Below are 22415 nucleotides of genomic sequence, written 5' to 3'. Positions count from 1 at the left end.
AGGATAAACTGTTTTGAAACCATTTAACGTTTTTTTTTTTTTTCAAATGTTATAAAATGTAATCAAACACCCAAAATGTTATTAAAATGTTGTATGGCTTCCATACATTCATTCATCCATGTTAATTTTGAGCAATTTGGTTGTAAGAAACCCATATTTCTGATATTAAAAACTTTGAAAACGGGTCAAATTTGACTCGAGTGCAACACAAGGGTAAGTACTTTGGTAGGCTACCATGTTTTTCACAATTTTGTAAGTACTGTAAGCAAAATCTTTATATAATTGATGTTCTTTTCCACCGTCAACCAGTTAAGTTTTTTCAAATGAACGGGATCAAGATGTGTCCGTGGGTGAACTTTTAACATGTAAGATTTAAACTGAAATGAAGTCTTACAATACCTAAATAAATGCTGTTTTACAAATAGAACTGTAATGTAATGAGATCCAACAAATGACCTTTTGGGTTCGTGATGCTAATTTAGGCTGTGGGTAATCTTCTCGGGAGCAGGTTATGTTGGAGATCAGAGATCAACCGGTGTAAAAGCACAGCCCACTGACCAATCAATACTCGATAGACAACAGCGTCACCGTTCTTATAGAAGATCAGGCGGCGCTCGGTGCGCGGCGAGAGAGAGGTGCGCTCAGAAAAGTTAAAACATTTAGAGACAAAACCCGTTAACATTCCCTGATGGGTATATTTATGAAAGATATAGATTTTCAGCAGAGGGAATTACATCTCTTTGTCAGCTTCTTGAGCCATATCACACATCGGTTTGAATTATGCTTTTATATTTATTTTGGTTACCCTTTACTTGAAGGTATCTGCATAAGAGTGACATGACACTGTCATCAACGTGTCATAAACATTATAAACAGTCATAAATGTTTATGACATAACGCTTTTAGTAAGTGCCATTCGCTTTTGGTTAGGGTTCATGTGTCATGACTGTGTCATGGCAGTGTCATGTGTTCATTTTGTATTTGCTCCCACGATTGCTTATGGAATGCACAAGTGTAATTATGGTCAGATCTTTTGCCTGACTGATGGGGCAGTGATATTGATGAGCCTTGTAATTTACACATTTAATTTACACAACTGCAATTTCTTTTCAGCTTTCCTTAATGGGTTAGGAAGCAGCGACTGTATTGCGTTTTGCCTGTATCACGTGTCTGCGTTCTTCATATTTCTGTAGGATTATCGTTTGCTCTTCCTGTGTAAAATATGCGGCTCTGGTAGACTTGTCCATGTCTGTGATTGGTCAAATGGAGCAAACACCGCCCCTTTTATGTGAATGTGCTCGTCGCTGGATTGGGAAACCCTGGTTGATAACCAGCGTTGTGACACAGCTTATGCGGGGACCGCGGTTGTTAGGTTAGGTGAAGCTGGGTAACAGAAATAAATCCAGGGCATGTAGATCTTACAGTCTTATAGTACAGGCCTCTGGTCTCTCTCCAGATCACACGTTGGCTGAGACAAAGCATCAGAACAAACCTGATAAAGAGCTATCGAATGTCACTGTTTTTAAAGGCCGCTCATGCACTGCACCGCAGCGATTTCCTTGGCTTGTCACTGCTCTCGGTGTCTTTAGGCTATGTTTCCTGCTTCACTTCACTATAACAAGGTCATACATTTCTCTGATGGAGAGCGTTTTCTCTTCTGATCTAAGCTGTTTCCTGGAAAGCATGGAGAGCAAAGAAGGCATTTAGACAGTCACTAGAAGAGCAGATTGCTGACATCATGTATTTTCTTGCCGCTTGTCTCTGCAAAGGAGGGACTGGATCCCACAGAGCCAGGCGTGCTGAAATACCTCTGCTAGGCGAGAGTTTTTATTTTATGATACATCAACCTGAAGGTTCACCGTGCATACATTAATTAATACATGAAATATGGTGCTTAAATATCTGTGTTACCTCGGCTGACAAATGATCTCGCTCAATCAGGGCTCTCAGTGAACTCCGCCTGCCAGCTTTACTAACTCACTGACAGCTAGCTACATTTTTTAGGATCCAATTGAATTTTTTATGGCGACAGTTGGGTTGGTGTTGTAAATGTTTAGCTTCGCTGCATTAGGGACTGCAGTGTGGGGGACAGCTGTGCTTTTTCAGCGTCCTTCTCCACATAATGTGGTCCACTCACACACCGGACTGACAGCAAAGTGTCCTGCTGTGACACACAGGTATCATGGGTAAATAATATTTTTAGGTCGCTGTCATTCCTCCCTGCTGAGTTTGCATTTAGTGGGATGTTTATCTGTTCAGAATAATAAAAGTTTCACTATTGGACAACTAAAATGTATGATTTTGAAATACATATACACAGTAGGGGTTGACCGATACAGATTTTTCAAGGCTGAAACTGATTATTAGTAGTTAATGAGACCTATAACCGATATGTGGGACCGATATGCATTTACAGTGAAAATGAAAATCCTTAAGTCAAAATTAAGATTTTGGAATGTTACAAATTCCAACACAAAACTTTGTTTAAAGGCTTTTAAGTGCTCATATTATGCTTTTTGACTTTTCCCCGTTTCCTTTATTGTGTTATATATCTTTTTTTGTGCATGTTATAGGTTTACAAAGTGAAAAAGCCCAAAGTCCACCCCAAAGGGTCTTACCATCTCCAACAGAAAACACTGTTCACCAACTGCTCCAAACAGCTCTATTGTAGTCCAGCCTTTACTTCAGAGACAAACGTGGTCACTTTGTAACACACGTTATAATGCTCGCCTAGCTGCTAGCGTGGCCCGCCCTCGTGCTCTGCAACTGACTGGCTAGTATTACTTACTGCCCATGTGCGACTTCCAACAAAGATGGAACAGAAGTGAGATGTCTCACTCTGTAGCTAAAACAGAGAGCTCAACACACAGGGTGAAAAGAGGAGCTGCAGCAATGTGCAGTACAACAAATAGATGGTGTTTTCTGAAAATTAAACCACATAAACCTGTTCTGGTGCAACCTCTAAATACAATTATGAACCTGAAAATGAGCATAATATGAGCACTTTAAGCAATTATCTAATAAATGAGAAACTTTGAACATAATACCCATTAACAGATACTCAGTGTTGTGGGCGGGACATTAAGTCAGACTCAGAGGTGAGGGAAACCGAAGCAGAAGGACAGACAGAGCTGTAGCCGAGCCAAAGTAGACCACTCTTTAATTAATTAACTTTATCAGTTATCAGGCAAATAAAACATAGATACAGATAATCTACAAACTGCCAAAAAGCGGCCCGATAATCAGCCAGGGTCGATAGTCTGTCTGTCCCTAGTACACAGGATTACACACAGTGCAATCCAGATTGGAGCTGCAAAGATTAATCAATCAATCAATTAGATTCTCTGATTCCAGCTTGTTAAATGTGAATATTTTCTAGTTTCTTCTCTCCCCTGTAACAGTAAACGGAATATTTTTGAGTTGTGGACAAAACAAGACATTTGAGGACATCGTCTTGGGCTTTGGGAACCACTGATCCACATTTTCCACCATTTTCTGACATTTTATAGAGCTAAAAACGAATCGATAATTCGCGAAAGCAATCCACACATTAATCGACAGTTAAAATAATCGTTAGTTGCAGCCCTAGTTAAGCTTCGCAAAAAAATGGTTTTATAACTGCTACATATAAGTGTTAACATGGTCACCCCATCATCAAAAATAAAAAAAGAAAACGCAGGATTTCACTGTAAAAATAGCGATATGTTCTTTAAGTACCCCAGCCCTTCATTTGGAGAAAGCAGTTTAATACACAAGGATACACACACACACACACACACACACACACACACACACACACACACACACACACACACACACACACACACACACACACACACACACACACACACACACACACACACATTATGTGTATAGACAGCCACAGCAGCAGATACCAAACTCTGGTATCGCAAAGCATTACAATATATCAGAGGCAACCAAACTGTACTTAAAACAAACAACAGAATATCCTCCTGGGACCCACAAAGCAGCTACTGTCGCTGTTTCAGCGGCTGCTTCACATCCTTGCTTAACGACGCGCGCTCCGATGAAATGTGTAGGGCAAATGTGTCACATTTACTCTCACACTGTTCTGCAGAAGCTTTGTTTTTTATTTCGTAGCTCGTAAAAAGAAAAAGTTAGGGGAAGATGACTTCTCAGCCTGCTGCAGGTGCCAGCGCTGCACCAGATAAAGATTGAGCTCTGCGATGAGATTGTTAACCCCCCCCTGCAACACGCGTGCACACGCACGCAGTCTCTCACACACACACACACACACACACACACACACACACACACACACACACACACACACACACACACACCTCCCCCCTTAAAAAACAATCTGCAGGCAGAAGTGACTGAACACACAGCTAGAGCACTCCCTCTTTTGATAAAGGTCATATCACACCGTCAGCAAGAAATGGCACGTTTCATTGCGTCATGATGATGAGGGCAATAATGTTTATTATGCATTTAACAGATTAATTAGGTTGTGGGGGCTTTGCTCACGCCTGCTTTAATGACTTAGGCTAATTCCTTTTGGTTGCTGCTGCTGTCATTGTGATTATTGGTGCGAGGGATGTGGATGTTTTTATTTGATGCTGCTGGTTATCACAAATACACAAAGAAAGTGCACATGTCCGGCACTTATACAGGGTTTTTCCATGTAAAGAAAAAAATAAAAACCCACCGAGTTATTCAACTCAGACGCTCTACCAGCTACACTCGTACTCACTGATGGATCTTACTCTTCATAAATTGACACAATTGTACATTCATATCAGCTGCATTCGAGTGGCTGGCTTTAGTCGATCATTCACACGCGATAGCTAAACTTAGGTGAGGACCTAACGGGAGAATGTAATCACTTCCAAGAACGAAGGCCATTTTAAAGATGCAGTAGGTAAGCCTTATGAAACTAACTTTCTGTCATATTTGCTGAAACTGACCCTATGTTCCAGTAGAACTACATGAAGCAGGTCATTTAAAAGGTAGGCACCACCTACAGCCTGTAGTGCCGCTCCCTGTTCAGATGCACCAATCAGGGCCAGGGGGGGTGTCAAACTGCGTGTCAATCACTGCTCATGCACACGCATTAATTCTCCCTTGTGGGGGGAGGGGCTTAGGAGACCGTTTGGGCTTTTTAGCAGAAAGGGCGGGGAGGGACTGAGAAGTTGTCGATGTTCAAATTCTTTGGCTAAGTCCAGGATCTTCACAATCCTACCTGCGGCACCTTTAAGTATGCATAATTAAAACAATAAATACATATTTAACACCTGGAGACATCTTCATGGTCTCTCAATATTCTTGATTAATAATGAACAGTTGGACAGAATTACAAGGTGCTTTGACCCTTAAAGTAAACTGACCATACTTTCTCTATGCTATTCTAGATTCTCGACTCTTCATCATTTCATTCACTCCGTCTACTTGTACAACCCAACAGACACTGAAACAAATCAAGAGTGGCCAAAAGTCTGCTGGATGATATGGTTGTTTCCAATAATGTATCATAAACATGGTTATGCTAAGTTGGCTACACAGAAAATAAAGGAATGTGTTGAAATCAAAATTAGACGATTATTTTTTTTGGCCATTTTAGGCCTTTAATTGACAGCAGAAAAAAAGGAAATTGGAGAGAAAGAGGCAGAATGACATGCAGCAAAGGGCCACAGGTTGGGATGGAACCCGGGTCGCTGCGATAAGGACTGAGCCTCTGTGCATGGAGCGCACACCCAACCAGGGGAGCTACCATAATAAGGGCGCCCCGTAATCGGGCGATTTCTAACATTTTCTCTTCTTTTTGACCTGGCTGATACTAAATTGTCATTGTTGGCAGATTTGAACTGGAAAACACGGATTTGAAAAAACACCTACTTGTCAAAGCCCAGTTGCCCATTTCCAGAGCTCTCCACCTAGATCCATGTTTTCTTGGATATTGTATGTTGGAGGGAAATTGCTGAAGAACAATAAAAAAAAAGTGCTTTTTCACTTGAATGCAGCATGGTGACCAGGAAAGCTTTTATGACGCCTCTTCACCCAGCAATGATAGGTGCTTGTGTGTCTGCGTGTGCGCGCATATACAAAGAGATTCGGTTGATTTGCAGTTGAGAAGCATGGCTTTAGGTGCATTAAGATGGCTTTTCACTGTCAAAACGGACCGGGCAAAACGGCTATAAAAGTTATTTACTACCCCCTTATAGACTTGCATACTGTACCCAGAGACCGAGCAATTCACAGTTAAATGCTACGATGATTACAACCTATAGGCATTTACAAATAGAATTACACAAACAGATCCCTAGGAAAGAATCTGAAATATGCAACCTACAGTGTATGCACTGAAAGCCATTCCAGTCGATCCGAAACACAATCTACTGTCAGAGACGGTTTAGAACCGAGACGCCCCAACTCAGAGTAGTTTCCTGTATCTGTGTCACGTGGGTTTCACCACTGCCATGCCTCTTTAGGAGATCAGCGGCAGGTCCTGAGAAGAGATGCACCGATAGAACGGCCGGTGACCGGAATTGGCCGGTTTTCACGTTCTTGGCCATGACCGGCGACCGGCAGGTCAGTCTGACATATGCCGATTTCATGCCGGTCAACGCTACAATTAACTGACAACATAAGTTATACGAGTTACAGTTGTCAAGGACGCACACAGACGCGACAGCACAGTCTCTTTTTCCTTTCTCTCAACTTTTCCGCTGTGTGTTGCGCCAGCCCGGTCTCATGGAAGTTCGTGTAAATGTGACGTTATTTGAATCTATTGATACGTGTTCACGGAGACGTTTTTGTCGGTTTTTACGTGGTGGACAACACGAAAATGTGAAGTAATGTATTTCAATGGGAAGCATATTTTGTGGCCACAGCACGAAATGGTAGGGAATGATATAAAAAGATGGGTCAAACAACACAGGACTTTCACCCGGGCGAGCGGGGATCGCGTCCCGCGTGCGGCGCTTTGTTTCCCGGGGATGGCGTCCCTGCGTGTGGCGTTTTGTCCCGTGTGTTACTGTGGCGCGTCTCCCGGCGTTTAAGGCGCCCTTTCCCCGTAAGTTTTTTCCTAAACCCAACCTCCGCAATCCCGTTATTGTGGGGCGTCCCCAGCGGGCGTCCCCAGCGGGCCGCCTCGCGGGCCGTCTCGCGGCTTATGGAGCGTCCTTTTCGGCCGCCTCCCGGCCGCCTCATCCAGCAGGTCCCCAGTGGGCCGCCTCGCGGGCGCCTCCCGGCTTATGGAGCGACCTCTTCCCCGAGAAAATAACGTGACATTTACACGTAAAAAACGAGAAAAACGTCTCCGTTAACACGTATCAATAGATTAAGAATAACGTGGACATTTACACGAACTGCCGTGAGACCGGGTTGGTTGCGCGTACCCGCTCGCGGTGTGAAGCGCGTGTCGGCGCTATTCTCGCACATGTAGGCAACCTCGTGAATTAACCTGCAACATACCAGCTGTTTGGAAATTCTTCAGCATGTGTGCAGAAGATAACAAGTTTGCAATATGCAACACCTGCGAGGAAAAAGTAGGGCGTGGAGGGACGACACCAAAAACCCAAATCACATTTTTTTAGTTGGATATTGGATGTGAAAAGAAGGAAATGGTTCTAACATTGTACTTTAGATGTGTGTGTATTTCCCACACCAGGAGTAATTTATATAGTTCTATTTTATAGTGATCCATTATCTGTTCAAAAAATGTTCTATGTTCTATTAAAGAAAAGATAGAAAATAAATATTTGTGTGTGCTGTAAATATGAAATTGGAATCGGCAAAAATCGGTATCGGCTGGCCTAACTCAATGAAAATCGGAATTCGGAATTGGCCTAGAAAGTTGTAATCGGTGCATCTCTAGTCCTGAGTGTATTGATTCTAACGGGAGAAGTGAACGTGAACACTGGTTATGAGTGATTCTTTCGCTCCATAGTCACCAAAGTAAATTTTGGACCCATTCTTCACATGCCACATACTGTATCTCCAGAACATTCTGACACTATAATTGCATTTTTCAGACGGACACATCAGGAGAAAGTTAACTTTTTTTGAAGACCTGTTTCTGTCTCGGGAACAAACTTTCGCAAGTTCTGGCAACACAGAGAATCCAACGTCAACTAACATTCGGTAACGTGGTAACAAAACTAATTTTAGTAATGCTAAATGTCTTTTAGCTGTGTAAATATCTAATGTTAGCAAAAGGAAAATTAATAAATCATACAAATATAACTTTCCGTCCGTCCACACCACGTTCACTACACTTTCAAATGAGGACACGCCCATTTAGGAGACAGGAAGTGTGGACCGTTGCATACCATTGGTGCAGCGTGTGATGTAATCTTTAGTGAAAGAGAATCTTTGATACTCTATAATGTCAACATTTGCAGAACAAACAACATTGTTCTTTCCAAAAATGTGTTCTAGCGGTGTTTTGTGATCCAATAAAGTATGACCGCTGAGTGCTGTACCTGGCCGATGGTCATTTGTCCGCTTCTCTGCGAGTTATGCTTATGCATACGGACTGTGAAGTAGAATATACTGAATGTGTTGGGAAAGCTGTGGGGGAAAAAAAAGGTGTAATATCCATCGGGGCATTTTTATAGGTAGATGGATGAATGAGGCAGAGAAGACCAGATGTGCGTAGATATTCACATTAAAAACAAATTCTGAAGATATCATCGGTCAAATTTTAATTTGTAAACCTTTCACTATTCAATTGGTCCGGCCTTGGTGGCATTCTCGTCTGTCTCTGCAAATTAACCTTGGAGCAACACTTTTGATCCACTTGATATTTAGACTGCTAAAAGCAAGAGCAAGGGAAATATAGCGCATTGACATTCCTCCACTATCTGGTAATGACATTGCTTAGCGCTATTGCATCCTTTCAAGCATCACACTTTGCTTGCTCATATGGATTTAATCCTCTTTAGAAAGGCTGAGGGCATTCGGCACAATGCCAGTTTGAAAGTAATCCATTGAGTCTTAAATAAGTTGGCTTCTTTTAAATCTAAATATCTGAATCAGCGTATTGGACATTAATAATCAAAAGTTATCTGAAATCTTCAACATTATTAACATGATATTCTGCACTGATTTGAATTAAATGTTAAGTACCATTTAATAAAATTAAATAAAATGACCAGTACTCTTTTCAAATGAACAATTAATAACAGATTTGTTCTCATTCCATGTTAAAGTGTAGATTTAAGCCTGACCGTGGTCCTAAAACATCCAAATGTTGGAGGTTTCAGCTACCGGTAACATTCTGAAATAATTAAACTATCTGCTGTATATTCAATTGTCCTCTCCATTGCACTGAAAATGAAGAACAAAAAACACAGTATGTCGTTAGAAATCTACATTTAAAGCACGGTAATACTCAATTAGACAGAAAGCGTGGGAGATAAGACGGAGGAAATTACATTATCACACTGGCAGAGTACTATAATTCTCGCTGTTGACAAAGTAGATAACATGATGACTTGGATATGACTGGGGGATTATCGCAGCTAGATTTGATGACCATCAATTGTCCTTTACTTTCCTAATAGAGTATCACTTGTGTCACAGCCCAGCTCAAAGAACGTGACAATAAAAGAGAGACGGAGAGAGTAGGCCGCCAAAGAAAGCCGTTTTTATTTAAAACAACTGACAATAAATATCAACACAGCATAACTTAACCGACAGAACTGCTGAATGCTGGAAACGATACGGCTGCGGTCGAATAGTCCTTTTTGCTTAGGAAGGTTCCTAACGGAGTGAACCGTCCTGGAAGTAGTCATGATATACTGTAGTGCGTTCCATTTGTACTCAGAGGTTGGAATTTCCAAGGTCAAAGTCGGAAACACGCCTCCCTGAAAACGGATTTCCGAGTTGGAAAGTCGGACAACCTCCGAGTACCCCGAGCTCAAAATCCCAAATGGCTGCCTGGTGCGTCAACAGCAGTGAAAGCTGTAGTAACATACAGTTCATTTACTCAGTCTCTCCAGGAATTTGCGATGTTGTGATCGCTACAATTCACGGGAATTCAACCAATCACCGTGAATTTGGTGCAACCCGCAACTTAACCGCAAATTTGACCAATAACCGGAGTTTCCAACAACTTAACCAATCACAGCAGTCCCACGTGCCAGACTTTGCGTCAGTATGTGACTGAGAGCCACTGACCAAGCGGGAGTGAGAACGGGTTGACGTAACGCACGCACGTCGCCAAATTCATTTCCTTGTTTCTGATATGCAATTTTTTACAAAAGCTCCCGCAAAATCAGACATTTTGGGCCGCAACAATCTAAAAAAAAAACGGCTGCAAAATCCTGGAGGGACTGATTTGTGTCTCAATAAATCAGTCGTACACACAGTCCTGTCCAACTTCTATCCGTGGACATGTTGCTACACTGTTCATATGCACAAAAAAACGTGTAACGCATTGTTATCAACTGATATTGCTAACAATGGCTAACCTGGCTACAGCAAACCCCACAATGAAAAATAATGGAACGCATTCAAGTCGGGTCTGACGTCATTCCCAGCTCCGGCTTCCGAGTTCCGAAGTAAATGGAATGCACTATAAGAGCCGGTCAAATTGTCTGAGTGATAAGGAAAGGTGCTTGAATGCTTCCTTTCTTATCTCCTTTAGCATAGTATGCCATAGTATGGACCATCCTTTACGAAAGGGAAGGAGATAATGGCGATCCACAATTCCTTGCGGCAGGAACATTTAATGCCACGCATCACCATTCCGACTGTTCATCATCAGACTGTTAAGGTTCACAGTAGCGCCGGCAGCCCTAATCCTGTACGCGTCGTACGTACATTTTATTTTCTGTGAGACATTGCCTACATCTAATAATAATAATAAACTTTCATAAACTGGTTACTGCGAGAACTTTCTCAGACTTGTAGTGGGACATCACAGTGAGCATGTGTATACCGAACTGTGAATAAATGGATCGCCGAATCCAAAGTTATACAACGCACTGGACATGGATTTATTTTTAGCCCAGAAAATGCATCAGAACCAAGTTCACCCGTTCCCCACCCCTCAGTGGCTTATTTAGATATATTAGTTTTGTTTGTTTTTACATATATGACTCCCTTATTTTGACTATGTGTGAGAGTATTGCGATTTTCATTAATTGCGAATCGATAGTATTGAGTATTGCGATTTTCTTTTCCTTCTTTAAAGGTACCATGGCATGAAAATTTCACTTTGAGTTTTTTTAACATTAATATGCGTTCCGCCAGCCTGCCTATGGTCCCCCCACTGGCTATAAATGGTGATAGGTGTAAACCGAGCCCTGGGTATCCTGCTCTGCCTTTGAGAAAATGAAAGCTCAGATGGGCCGATCTAGAATCTTCTCCTTATGAGGTCATAAGGAGCAAGGTTACCACCCCTTTCTCTGCTGTGGCTGTAATTCTGCACCAAGGCTGAATTTCAGGAAAGAGACTTCAGATACAGTATTAGAGGACCACTAAGGTCTATATCAATTTTGATTTTGATTGATATTTGTTTGATTTAAAGGCTTATTCTGTTAATAGAACACATGTTGTGTGGCTGATGGTGACGTTTGGTAGTCAAAGAGACTGAATATGTTCAGATTACGGTTCATCTACAGTCTGTTGTGTATTAACATCAGCAACAGATCGCCTGTAGAGCATTTTAACAGCTACTCTGTCAGAATAAAAACAACTGGAGGCTGTGTACAAGCTGGTCTGATAACGTTTGAATGAATCTGAATCAGACCTAACAGGATGTGAGTGACTTCCTGTGGAGACTGAAGGCTGCTGGAAACGGTTCTAAAATGTCCAACTTGACCGTAGCTTCTTGTCACCGCCCCCTGCTGCTGCCGCCTGCTCCCATCCAGCTTACAGGCGAGGCGCAGATAACAGCCTAATGACACCAACAGACAAGCACGGAGACACCTAGAGGCTGGGAGGCTGGGGTCGTCACACTTGTAACCAAATTGTCATGGTTTTTCTTATATTATGCTTTTTCAATGTTTTGAAACCCGATCTAGTGGCGGCCTATAATATAGGTTTTGAGTTAGGGTTAGGGTAGTCTCGCATTGCCAGAACTTTCTCCACAGAGGTGCGGAGGAGGGTCTGGCGAGTCCACATAACATTCTGGGATGGGAGAAAAACATTGGTTTATTGGCATTTCTTTAGAACAATCGCAATCATCTTGGGCGGTGCTAAGTGCCGGATGGAGCCACGGTGCCTCTGCTAAATAGCCTCGGGAAGGAACTTGTTTTGGTGGAATGTGTTCGTTCAAAAGTTTTTTTAGTTGTGAAACAGAAAACTCAGATTGGACAGATTGTCTAGCTAGCTGTCTGGATTTAGCCTGCAGAGATCGGAGGAGCAGCCAACCATAGTCCTTATGAATCCACCGGAGTTTAGAACGGCAACACAAAAAGAGAGGAAGGTAACGGACATCCGGCCGAAATGACGGACATCCGGCGGAATTTCCGGCAGCACCTGAACAGTCCCGAAAATATAACTTTATCGATATAGCCTAGGGTTAGGTTTGTATGTTGTATGTAAGTTTTTTCTGCAACCATCCAAGTTTATAACAAGAAACTGATTGTAAATAAAGATTAAAGATGCATTCATTGGTATACTTGGTAGCTTCCCAACATTTTTCTTCAGCCTCTTTAAAAACGTCTTTCTTTACATGTACAGTAACACCCTCTTTTGTGTTTTTAGTGTCATCTTGCAGCACGCACATGATGAAGGTGTTGACCTTATTTAAAATTGTAATTATGTAGTGGGAGTACAGAGTTTCAACCAATATGTCATCGAAGGCACACAGTCTGCAGATTTCAGATGTAATTAACACTTTCTACTGTAGACCTGTAACTAACAGTTCATTAGTGATTTATTTTTCCATTAGTCCAATGATTATTAAGCCTATAATGTCAAAGTTGCCCAAATTAAAAAATATAAAGTGTGACCAACAATCAATAACACCAATAATACATATACAGTGATATGAAACATGCATGCAACATGTTACAAGTATTTGGTAGTTCTAATGAATGAATGACAATTAAATCACTTCAGCACGGTTTTACTTTAGTCACTTAAAGTGATGGTTCGGAGTAATTTACCCTAGGGTCCTTTACATCATACCTCGGAGCCTTAACCCCCCACCTGAAGTTTTTCACTTTTTTTCTTGTCCTTTAACATTGGTAGTTAGCGTAGAGGTAGGTTGCGCTGAATAGCTTAGCGGGGCTAATGGGGGGGCCCGCGTTTGTTCTCTTAAATGACCCCACTAATAATGCTCGAAATGATACCAAAGGTCTACACTAGTATATATAGGTTATGCACCCTAAAAAGCGATGGTTGGGTTTGTAAGTTAGCACCAGAAGTTTATGTAAATAACACTTGCCTGCTGGCTTCTGCTCTTGCGTTGTTGTTGTTGTTAAGTGCTTAGGGAGAAATTAGGGCATGCAACAATCGAAAAAGAGATGCAACAAAAATATTTTTAATTTAACTTATTTTTTAAAGTAAGTGCTGTAATATAACTAGCAGGAGACAAGTAATAATTGAGGTAAGTTTGGAGACATTACCTTATTTAATCATTAAATTAATACATATTTTTGTTGTATCTCTTTTCGGTGTTGTAATTTGTAGACAGCCCTAAGCACTCGTCTAACTGCAGGTAGCAGCAGCAGCAACAGAGAGCAGAAGAGAGCAGGCAAGTGTTCATAAACTTCTGGTGTACTTACAAACTTTCCAATCCATCGTTTTATGAGTGCATAACCTATTTGTACTAGTGTAGACCTTTGGTATCATTTCGGGCATTATTAGTGGGGTCATTTACGAGATACAAACATGGGTCCATTAGCTCCTGCGCTAAGCTATTCAGCGGCTAACGCTACTCTACGCTAACTCGCCCAATGTTAGACCCAGGTGAAAAAAGCTTCTGGGGGGGTGTTTGGCTCAAGGTCATGGTGCAAAGGACCCTAGGGTGAATTACTCCGAACCATCACTTTAACTTTTGTTTTTTGATGATTTGTTTTATTGTGTGCAAATTCTAATTGTAAAATGCATGCAGTGTGTAGCGCAAGCAAAACGACCAAATTGGAGCAAAACCATATTGGCCGTTGCATGTACACTACTTTCTTTCGTAATAAATTCAATACTTTGCCTTTTCTGAATGTGGAAATAAACATTATGCAACATTGCATCCGTCAGTGCAAATGATGATTCACGATGTCTGTTTTCTGCTCACTATAGAGTAAATGTAGGGATAATGTAGACAGCAGGACTGCAAATATGTGAAATTGTAATATAGTGTAACCACCTCAATCGGACGGAGTACAGTCGAGTGTGAAACGTATATATTTGAAGGTCCACAAATATCCCGGTGTAATAAAAATGTACATTATTACACCCAAGTAGCAGTGCTTCGGCTGTAGCCTACTTCCACCCAAACGGAGGCCACAAGAAGTAATTAGGTTTTGTTTTTGTTGTTGTTGGGTCACTTTTACTCATGACATGCTAACTGGCAACATAGGATTCCATTCACTACGCTAAGCTGAGCTAGCTAGTTGCCAGACTAAGACAATGCATGCACTGAGACAAAAATGCGTTTCCCCACCTATATAAATATAGAGGTTCAACAAACTGTGGCGTATTCCTTTAACAAACCTCATTATTATGGCTGGTTTGTCGCTGTTATTTCTCAGAGGCAGAGGGTGACAAGCCTCAATGGTGTTACAGTCCAATTCGATGCCCTTGGACTGTAGAAAGGCTGGCACTTGTTGCTCCACGGAGTAAGAAACCGACTCATCGGGCTACCGATCATGGTCAGTGGTCACTGTCACTGCCCATGCATACGACCAAGGTTTTATTTTGAGCCCCGATACAATAACATCATTCATTCTCGTGTACTGCTCTAGATCAGCCACTCGGTTCTCTAGGAAGGTGAGTCTCTTGTAGCCTTTACTTCTGCAACCAGTTCTAACATGGATTTTTGCTGCAGCCTGACAGCGTTAATCTCTTCAGAGAGAAGGTCAAGCGACCTCTTAATGTCGTCGATTTCCTCTTTTGCCGGTTGCTTCCTTGGTGTCACTGGTTGTGGTTGGGTGATTGAGCTGACAGGTTATTTTGGGACAATGGAAATGCGCTGTGTGATTAATGGTTCAAAACATAAACCCTTTCCCGACACGCTGTGTGTTCAGAGGACTGTTGCCGCCGAGTGCATCTGAGCCGACACCTCTAAATTAGTGCCGGTATCATGGAAGTATTATAGAGCTCAACCCTTAGTTTATCTCATCCACTCACCTCACAGAATAACCACCTTAAATCAACCTGAGAGCCATGCCATTTGTGACTGCGCGTACCGTAGAGCAGCACCACCAGCCTGATGTCATCTGATCTCAGTGGATGAAAGCCCATCTTCGGGGAAATTCAGAAGCACCTTAATGGCTCCTTCCTTGAAACTCTCAGTCGCAGGGATTGGGCGTTGACTGTAATTGGCACAATACATCTCACCTAATCTGTTTCTGTCTGGAATGAGAAGGCAGAGGCTCCAGGAGAGACCTTTTTTACTCCAGTCGTGGCGCAGGAGAGGTCACCAATATCTGGAGATATACATCAAACATTAAAATGCATGGCAGGCTGCAGTTGTAAAGCTCCCTCATCTGCTGTGCTGCGTCATATTTCAGCCAGGTTTGACAATGCTGGTGCTTCACAGCTCACATAAAAAGGTTCCATTTTCTTGTATCTAGCGGAGCCATTGTTGAGTGCTCCATCTCTTATCGCTGCTGTACTCACTTTGGGTACCTTGCAGGAGCACACTGTTCATTGTCACAGGCTTAAAGTATATTAATGAATGTGATTGCTCTATCCTCCACATGTGTTTGGACTCAATGTGTGTTAATTCTAATTCTCTGTGCTATAATTTCCTGTTTGTCATACACTTTCTGGCACATTGGGCAAAGCCAGACCATTGTAATACATCTGAATGACTACTAGATTAAAGGCTTTTGTGATGTTTTACCATCTAATGGTCATTTTGAATTATTCAGAAGGTTCCAGTAAGTCAGATCCCATCTTTCAGTCTGACATGTGTCTGTAGTTTCATTTTTATTTTTTCATTTCAGATTCAGAATGCAGATGATGTGTTGATTACTCCCTTGGAGAGGTTTCGTAAGGAGCAAATCGGTGCTGCCAAGGTACAGTAATACACCACATACATGTGCAATTAGCAACTGAAAAGCAGAAGATATTGTGTTCTGACATTCAAGCCTCTGGTTCTCACCCCCTCACATCCCCCCTACAGTATGTAAATCATTAATTAAAAGTAAGACCGTAGGGGGGTGTAAACAAAGTTGTCAGTTTGTGAGTGCGATATTAAAAGATATTCCGACTTGTGGCTTGAAAAGATAATCAGTTTTTTAAAGGCAGATAGCTTATGTTTAGCTGAAGGTGGCACATTGAGCAAAATAATTATGTGTCTTTCGCAGGCATGTTCACAAACAGAGCTGTGGGTGCAATTTCCTTCTAACACAAATTACATATTCGATTTTGAAAACCACGTCAATGAAGTGATTACTGTATTTCACACCGAGGGGCTAGGTACTGAACTTTGATACTTTTAGGCACCGACCCAGATGCCTCCATAGTATCGAGTATCGAAACAAATGCCTCGTCATTCAATGCCAAATTTCAATACCGAAAGGAGTAAATCCTAAAACCAAGATCTAATAATGCTTGTGATTGGCTATCGTAACGTTACACGCCGTAGGTGCATGCAGCAAAAACACTAGGATACACACATAGACAGGGCTCAAGTGTGTGTGTTGTTGTATTTTGAGAGGCTTGACTACAGTGTGCGTTACATGGCTGTAAAGGAATTGAAAAATAAAAACAAAGATTTGGGATCTGTAATGTAGTAATTTCTTTTTGTTAAAGGACAATCCGGCGCAAAATGAACCTAGGGGTTAATAACATATGTGTACCAAGTCGAACATTCTCTGGGATATGTTTTCATGCTAATCAAATGTGTCACTAGCTTGAAAAAAACTACCGCAAAACGGTACGCTAGCTTTTAGAGGCAGAGGGTAAGTCGCTATTTTACACCACTAACAAGGCAAGCATTCGTGATTCGACTGCTCATGATTTGTTTTCCAAGATGGCGCCCGCATGTTAACATGAATGTAAATGGACTGTATTTATATAGCGCTTTTCTAGTCTTAACGACTACTCAAAGCGCTTTAACATAGTACAGGAACCATTCACTATTACACACACATTCATACACTGTGGCCGAGGCTGCTGTACAAGGTGCCACCTGCTCATCAGATAAACATTCACACACATTTACACTCCGATGCATAGCATCGGGGGCAACTCGGGGTTCAGTGTCTTGCCAGCAACCTTCTGATTGGCAGGCGACTGCTCTACCACTGAGCCACAGCTGCCCCAAATGCTATGCTACTATCTATTTAATAAACTGTCTGTACACTTACAAAGTTCTCAATGCTTCGGTTTACATGTAGGGACCCTCATTATGCTACTGTTGAAGTGTGGTGCTATTTTGATCCTTGTTAGTGGTATAAAGTAGCGATTTACCCTCTGCCCGAAAGCTAGCGTTGGCACTCAACCACTGTTTTGCGGTAGCTTGTTTCAAGCTAGAGACACATTCGATTAGCATGAAAACATGTTCCAGAGAACGATCGACTCGGTACCCATATGTTATTAACCCCTTGGTTCATTTTGTGCCGGAATTGTCCTTTTAAAATGGATTTTAAAAATTCTGTATCGGAAAAAGTATCGTTCAGGATTCGGTATTGAATTCACGGTATCGGTATTGAAAACATTTTTGAACGATACCCAGCCCTATCACACAGTATTTAATTCCATGCATTTCTATGCAAAAGCAAACACGAAAGTGTGCAAAGACACAGTCTGAGTCCTGTTCTCCCTTCAAAGATGCTTCTGTATGATCAAGACATTTTTAATGCATTATATTGCATTCACCGTTTTTGTAATCCTGTTACATGCAATGCATTTCTCCCTGACCTGTTGGCCACAGAGGATCACTATCAGCAGGGGTTGTGCAGAATGTTGCTTGAAGGCATCCTGCATCCACACTGGATATGTTGTTAAAGCCGGAGTTGACTGCGTAGAAACAGTGTGGGCCTGTTGCTACAAGCCATGCTTTCATTCCTGGCCAACGCAAAGGCATCAAATGAAAGTACAGCAGCTTGTTTGTGGTCTGTGCCTTGATGAGATCACACATGAACACGCGGGTAGAACTCGAGCCCTTACACAGATCTCCCACCGAGTTTCTGAGTCCACTGCTCACTCTACACTGGACTCTGTGAATCATTTGCACTTCTTTACATCGCCCTAAACCCTGCAAGGCACATTCCAGCCTTAAAGTCACACTCTCACCCATCTGACTTGACAGCCACTGGTCTGTACAAAAGTAGTCATTTTACTAAACTTCATTCTGTCTTCTGTCTGTTTTTGTGCATATAAAAGAAAGAAGAAAAAGAAGAAATATACAATAGCATAAGAAAATGCACCTGTGGGATAAAAAAACAACAACCTTGAGGTCTGGTAAAAGGAACATTAAAATTAAAGATAGCTGTACATACTTGCCACCAATTTACAAATGAATGTACATATTTTTTTAAAATATTTAAGAAAAGAATACAAATTCCAGACAAGATGTACTATTGATAAAAAAAAAAAACAAGGGAAAAAAAAGATATAAAACCAACTATTACAGTAACATATATCCACACTGTATCATAACTAAATGTACATGGTGCTGTATTCATTGGTGTCTTCACAAGCCAAGCTGCATTGTTAAAGAACTATTTCTCTTCCCAGGGCTGAGGTGTGAACATCAGTCACACTCCTTTTTACTGCCCAGACTAGATAACCATTGTCGCTTCATGTCTCAACCATCACATGTATCGACTATAATGAAATGGCACATTTTGCTGCCATCTCTTTCTCTCCCCCCCCGCCCCCCTCCCCCCATCACAGTGCTCAGTATTATTGCACCGACTCTCTATGTTTATAAAATGGTTTCTTAAAAGCAACAGCCCCCGTCACTCCCACTACCTCTTATTTTCTCCCACCACTTCCTCCTAATAGCTCTCTCCTCCTACGTCCCATCCCCCGCTAAACATTAGCCCAACAAGAGTGAGATAAAAGGCAGACCTCACGAGTGGCTGAGCAACTTTCCACTGTTCCGAGAATCTGGAGAGATCTGCAGGCTGTCTGACCCTTCTACTTACTGCGCTTCATGTCTGAGGACGTCAGATGGACAAACAGGGAGCTCTTGCCTTATTTGGGTATACTGCGAGTAATCCCACTGAGGTTACGTACCAGTGTATCAGCTTCTTCAAGGCACAAGCACAACACTTCCATGGCCATAACCCACCAGCAGATTGACTGCAGACCATATTATAGGCACAGTCTGCTTCGTACAAGCCTCAGCCAAATGTTTTTGGAATAAAAGCCTCAAACTTTGCACCGTGTATAACAAGTACATGTCAAGAAAGCCACGAGAATTCTAACAATCATGTATTTGCACTGGAACATGGATTTACCATATGTGCTGGCTGCCAAACCAGGATGTAGAACTGAATTTTTTGTAAACTGGAAGTTGATAACTTCCCAGGCAAAGAACAATACTTTCAGAACTGAAATAAGGAACGGAAATCTGTCCTGGTTTCAGGGTACATCTACAACACAGTTAGCTCTTCTGCTCTTCCACTAATTTGCTAACTGATCTCTTAAAACTTCAACCTTAGGCCTGAACTCTCACATAGTCCTGTTGTTGTGTAGATTTTTCTTCCCACAAACTGAGAACCATTAAAGGGAAACTGCCTAAAGCAGGGTCCACACTATGTGTGTCTTTATTGGTTGTCAGATTCTCTAAGACCCCAGGGACACTTTCTCCAGAAAAAAACCATGAAGTGTCGAACGGGTGGGTGGCAATTCCGACAATATTATATTCCCTGTAAGGGTCTTCAACATTAGGGGCACCATAGGGGTCCCTCTCTAGCTGAGTGTGAGGAATGAGTGCAGACAGACCCAGATGGGAGTCAGATGGCCACGATAATTTGAGCTGTCCTCATGCTACAAAGGGTGCACAGACTTCAGATGATTCTTGGCCACTTGTGGTCTCCAGAGGCAGAAATGACATTTGCATTCATGCTATGAAATCCCAAAATATGCTAACCAAGACGCTGTGGGGTAAAGGGATCAATTCAAGTGGTTTAAAGATATGCTCGCCAGCTATGGGCTACACTTAAACTTTTCAATCATACAGATAGCTATATATATATATATATATATATATATATATATATATATATATATATATATATATATATATATATATATATAGTACATGTTTATACTTTGATTAACCTTTGGATGTTGTGGTAAGTCCGTAGACTTAGATAAGTACCTATTTCATGCACATGACTGAAAGCCTTGACTTCTCTCTGTCTGTCTTGAATTTTCTAAAAGACACTGGCAGTTAGGGCTGGGCCAGGACGATCATTATATACCTTTTCAGTGGGACTGGACTGTGCTGGCTGTGATATCGTTTGACGGAATTCGTGGGGATGTTAGTTAACTCAGGGTTTCGTCTAGGGCTGAAACAATTCTTCGATTAACTCGAATAATTTGATCACTAAAAATCATCGATGCAAAATTCTTTGCCTCGAAGCGTCATTTAATCAATGTGACTTGTGGACAAAACGAGACATTTGAGGACGTCATCTTGGGCTTTGGGAAATACTGATCCACATTTTTTCACCATTTTACAGAGCGAACAATTTATAGATTAATCGAGAAAATATTCGACAGATTCATCGACAATGAAAATAATGGTTAGTTGAAGCCTTAGTAATAAAGTTTGTTCATACATTCATGATTAAGCAGGAAATGCACACTACGATAAGACAAGGAAACTTCACTAGGCTTTGAAAACACTTCTCACAGCGAGAAGTGAAAAATTATGAAGGTGACTGCAAACTTTCTGCTGCAAAAAAACCCCAACAAAACGCATGAATAAGATGATGCAAATTAAAAATATTTCTTTCCATTATTCTCATGTCTGTCCCATCATTTCCCACTGTGCCCTACCCAATAAAGCAGAAACACCATTACAACAATCTTTCAGAAAGTAATTACTTTTTCTTCTGATCGCTAGAATTTCACGAGGCAGTCAAAGTAGACCTTGAGAGGTCGGTCTTTACCTGTTTGAAGGCAGGAGCCATCCACTGTAAATATATCAGCCATTATGCATTAAATTAGTTTATATACAAACGGCAACATCACACAGAACTGAATTAAAGGTAGAGGGCCTGAAAGTAAAGTAAGTCAGGAGTATTATGCTTTGTTGTTATGTTATATTTTAGAAATAATGAATGCACAATGAAACATTTTCACATGATCTTAAAGAAAATGATTGGTTATTAAAGACGACTAATCTCACTGTTGTGTTATTCTGGTAATCATGACGGAGAATTCATGGATTTCTGTTTTTACATACAATTTGGGAAGGACAGTTTTATTCTAATGACCTTATATCTTCCGGACAGTATCTGCTACGCACTGCTATTAAACAAGGACTTCATAATCATTTGAATTATGAGCTGACATAACTTGTAGTCATATTGTGTTTTATTCCAGTGTATTGACTGTTGTCTGGAGCCCAAAGTGCCCCTGAACGGTAACACTTTACTTGAAGGTATCTACATAAGAGTGACATGACGCTGTCATGAACACATGACACAGTCATGACACATGACAAACCGAATGACACTTACTAAAAGAAGCGTTATGTCATAAACGTTTATGACTCGTTCATGACAGTGTCATGTCACTCTTATGTAGATACTTTCAAGTAAAGTGTAACCGACTGAACACAGAACTTATGTTTGACATCCATCTGTTTTTGTGGGTAACCTCTCCTGTCAGTCTTCTTTGTCTTTGTGTTTAAAGGTCCCATGGCATGAAAATTTCACTTTATGAGGTTTTTTAACATTGAGTTCCGCCAGCCTGCCTATGGTCCCCCCCAGTGGCTAGAAATGGCGATAGGTGTAAACCGAGCCCTGGGTATCCTGCTCTGCCTTTGAGAAAGTGAAAGCTCAGATGGGCCGATCTGGAATCTTCTCCTTATGAGGTCATAAGGGGAAAGATTACCTCCCCTTTCTCTGCTTTGCCCGCCCAAAGAATTTGGCCCACCCATGAGAGAGAGGCATCATGGCTTTCAAACGAGCAAAGTGGCAGTTGGTCAAGGCCACACCCCCACCCTCCACCTTGCCCCCCCCCCCCCTCTCCTCCTCAATAGCATTTAAAGCTACAGACACAGAAATGGCACATCCTAAGGAAAGCTCATTGTGGGACTGGCTCTAGTGGCTGTAATTCTG

General features: G+C 41.6%; 1 protein-coding gene across 1 annotated transcript in view; it reads left to right on the top strand.

Moving 5' to 3' along the window:
* The window catches only part of LOC120547924 (rho GTPase-activating protein 42), a 109364-nt gene that overhangs the window by 51225 nt on the left and 35724 nt on the right, over window positions 1–22415 (top strand). The window contains 1 exon segment of the mRNA XM_039783755.1: window positions 16110–16181. Within this exon segment, the coding sequence (XP_039639689.1) occupies window positions 16110–16181 (72 nt within the window).

This window comes from Perca fluviatilis, chromosome 2, assembly GCF_010015445.1.
Source record: "Perca fluviatilis chromosome 2, GENO_Pfluv_1.0, whole genome shotgun sequence".
NCBI lineage: Eukaryota > Metazoa > Chordata > Actinopteri > Perciformes > Percidae > Perca > Perca fluviatilis.
The sequence above is the reverse complement of the archived record's forward strand: the minus strand, read 5'-3'. Positions and strand labels throughout refer to the sequence as shown.